Raw genomic sequence first — 2,698 nt, forward strand, 5'->3', positions numbered from 1 at the left:
ATAAATTTATATAAATAAGGATAAGATCGTTATTTAAAATACTGATCTTATCAGGGGTGGCCAGCATGGGAATAAAAACCTCAAAGGTAATAATTATTATTAAAATTATAATTTAAGGTATCTAAGAGATGCCACCACGCTGGAAATAGCAGCCAAAACTTGACTCTAAAACTACATTAAATGTTCATACAGCACCAGGAGAGAAAACATTTTGTCTCTTTGTCTTCTCTCCAGGTGCTGTATGAACATTTAATGTAGTTTTAGAGTCAAGTTTTGGCTGCTATTTCCAGCATGATACCCTAAATTATAATATATATATATATTAATAAAGGATTAGTAATCCAGGTGAAATACTTCTCAAGCCCTCATTTTCCCAAAATATAGTAGTAATTGCCAACAGCCTGCCACTGACCAGAAGGAGGTTGTAGGGCATCAAATTTTACAAGATGTCAATACTATTCACGTCTGTTAAGAGCCAACAGTGGTTTTAGATGACTAAAAATAGGAGCATGATCCTTTGTAGGGTCTGCAAGACTGATAGGAGTACAGGAGTATGAAGCCATAACTCAAGGGTTACTAAAGAAGGGAGATCTGGTCTGAATGCTTGCAGCAGAGTAGATTCTATTCCTAAGGGCCGGATAGTGATGGGTCAGGACAAATTAAGTCGCGTAATAACAACCAACGATGATGGTAAAACAGAGAGACTTACCCACAGCGATGAACATAATCTTCATAGTGATTTGGACAGTCGTAGTTGATAACCAAAATTAAATGTTTCACATCTAAACCCCTGGCAGCAACAGAGGTAGCAACCTGGAGAACAAATAGACATAGGAAACCTTAATATGACTTCATGAAGGGCGACTTTCATATAAAAAAAAAATTTCACTTTAGGTAATAATAATAATAATAATAATAATAATAATAATAATAGGGAGGACATGTTTGTCGCCCACACCATTGTTTGATAACCGATGCTGGTGTGTTCACGTCACCGTAACTTAGCGGTTTGGCAAAAGAGACCGATGGAATAAGTATTAGGCTTTCAAAGAATAAGTCCTGGGGTCGATTTGCTCGACTAAAGGTGGTGCTCCAGCATGGCCACAGCCAAATGACTGAAACAAGTTAAAGAGAATCAAAAATGTAGTTTGTTTAATATCAAAATATACTTACCAACAACTTGATTGTTCCATTTTTGAAGTCAAGAATGGTACTGTCTCGATCATATTGGTCGATTCCACCATGTAATGACATGCAAGGGTAGGCATGTTTCAGAAGTTCTTTCATCACTTCGTCAGCATGTTCCTGTTTGTCGACAAACACCAGTACACTGCCAAGTTCCTGGTATATACCCAGCAGTTCGAGTAGCTTGAAAAATTTCTGATCTTCATCTAAAAGTATCTGATAAAAAAAAAATAAAAAAAAAGAAAATACAAACATTGCTTTAATAGATTTCTTGCATCACGATAATGAATTGTGTTAAGTATTTTTCTGTAAATTTTTTAATGGATTTTTGAAGCTTTATGAAATAATAATAATTTTTGATTTAGGTGCAAGGTCAGCTATTTTAAAGGAAGAAGTTGATTGATACCATCAGCCCTGGTACTTGAATGTACTTTATTTTGATGACTCTGGAAGGATGAAAGGCAAAAGTTGGTTGGTACTGATAGAATTTGAACTCAAAATTAAAGAGCCAGAACAAATACTGTAAAGAATTTTTCTCTGACAATCTAACGAGCTCGTCAGCTCACTGCTTAAAAAACAACAGCATAAAGATCTTTCTATTATAAGTGCAAAACCTGAGATTTTGTGGGGGCAGGGTTAGTAATTTATATCACTGTCTCTGCTTTGTTTGCTGAGCAGTTTACAGAGTATACTGGGGGCATTTACATGGTATCAGCTCTAGTGAGGTTGCTTTGTACAAGCACTTAGTAGTAAAGTCCTCACTACTCTATGATGTTATTTGCTGAAGGCAGAAATTCAGAAGTTGAATAATAAAAAGATTGATGAGAAAAAAGGAAGGATGGACAGTATGATGGTAGAGACAGTGTTTTATTTGCCACCAAAGTGACAGATGAAGGAGACATTACAATAACAAATTATAGAAATTATAGTAGGTAGAATTGATTATGAAAATCCAAGCATGGCAAACATCATCATCATCATCATTGTTTAACGTCCGCTTTCCATGCTAGCATGGGTTGAACGATTTGACTGAGGACTGGTGAAACCGGATGGCTACACCAGGCTCCAATCTGATTTGGCAGAGTTTCTACAGCTGGATGCTCTTCCTAACGCCAACCACTCCAAGAGTGTAGTGGGTGCATTTACGTGCCACCGGTACGAAGGCCAGTCAGGCGGTACTGGCAATGGCCACGCTCAAAATGGTGTATTTTATGTGCCACCTGCACAGGAGCCAGTCCAGCGGCACTGGCAACAACCTAAACAAACAATACAAGAACAAAATGAAAAAATAATAAAACAGAAAAATACTAACAACATGTTGTTCAACGTCTTTACATACAACACTACGACCTCCAACTTGTACTTCAATAGGTTTTGTGAGGATGTGCCGGGCCAGTGCCTCCATTTGTCGGGGAAATGTAGCTGAGAACATAACAAGCTGGCGATCTGGTCGAATGTTATCCACAATCCTCATCACCTGGAGGGAAAAAAAAAAAAAAAAAAAAAAAAAAAA

The 2,698-nt window shown here is 37.2% G+C and overlaps 1 protein-coding gene across 2 annotated transcripts in view; it reads right to left on the reverse strand.

Annotated features, from left to right (window-relative positions):
• LOC106869362 (probable ATP-dependent RNA helicase DDX46) overlaps nucleotides 1–2,698 on the reverse strand; it is a 32,986-nt gene that overhangs the window by 7,137 nt on the left and 23,151 nt on the right. For both annotated transcript variants that reach the window (XM_052968676.1, XM_014915084.2), the window contains 3 exons: nucleotides 2,498–2,662; nucleotides 1,174–1,401; nucleotides 710–813 (listed from right to left, as the gene is read on the reverse strand). In XM_052968676.1, the coding sequence (XP_052824636.1) occupies nucleotides 710–813; nucleotides 1,174–1,401; nucleotides 2,498–2,662 (497 nt within the window). The remainder of the gene's footprint in view (nucleotides 1–709; nucleotides 814–1,173; nucleotides 1,402–2,497; nucleotides 2,663–2,698) is intronic.

This window comes from Octopus bimaculoides, chromosome 6, assembly GCF_001194135.2.
Source record: "Octopus bimaculoides isolate UCB-OBI-ISO-001 chromosome 6, ASM119413v2, whole genome shotgun sequence".
Taxonomy (NCBI): Eukaryota; Metazoa; Mollusca; class Cephalopoda; order Octopoda; family Octopodidae; genus Octopus; species Octopus bimaculoides.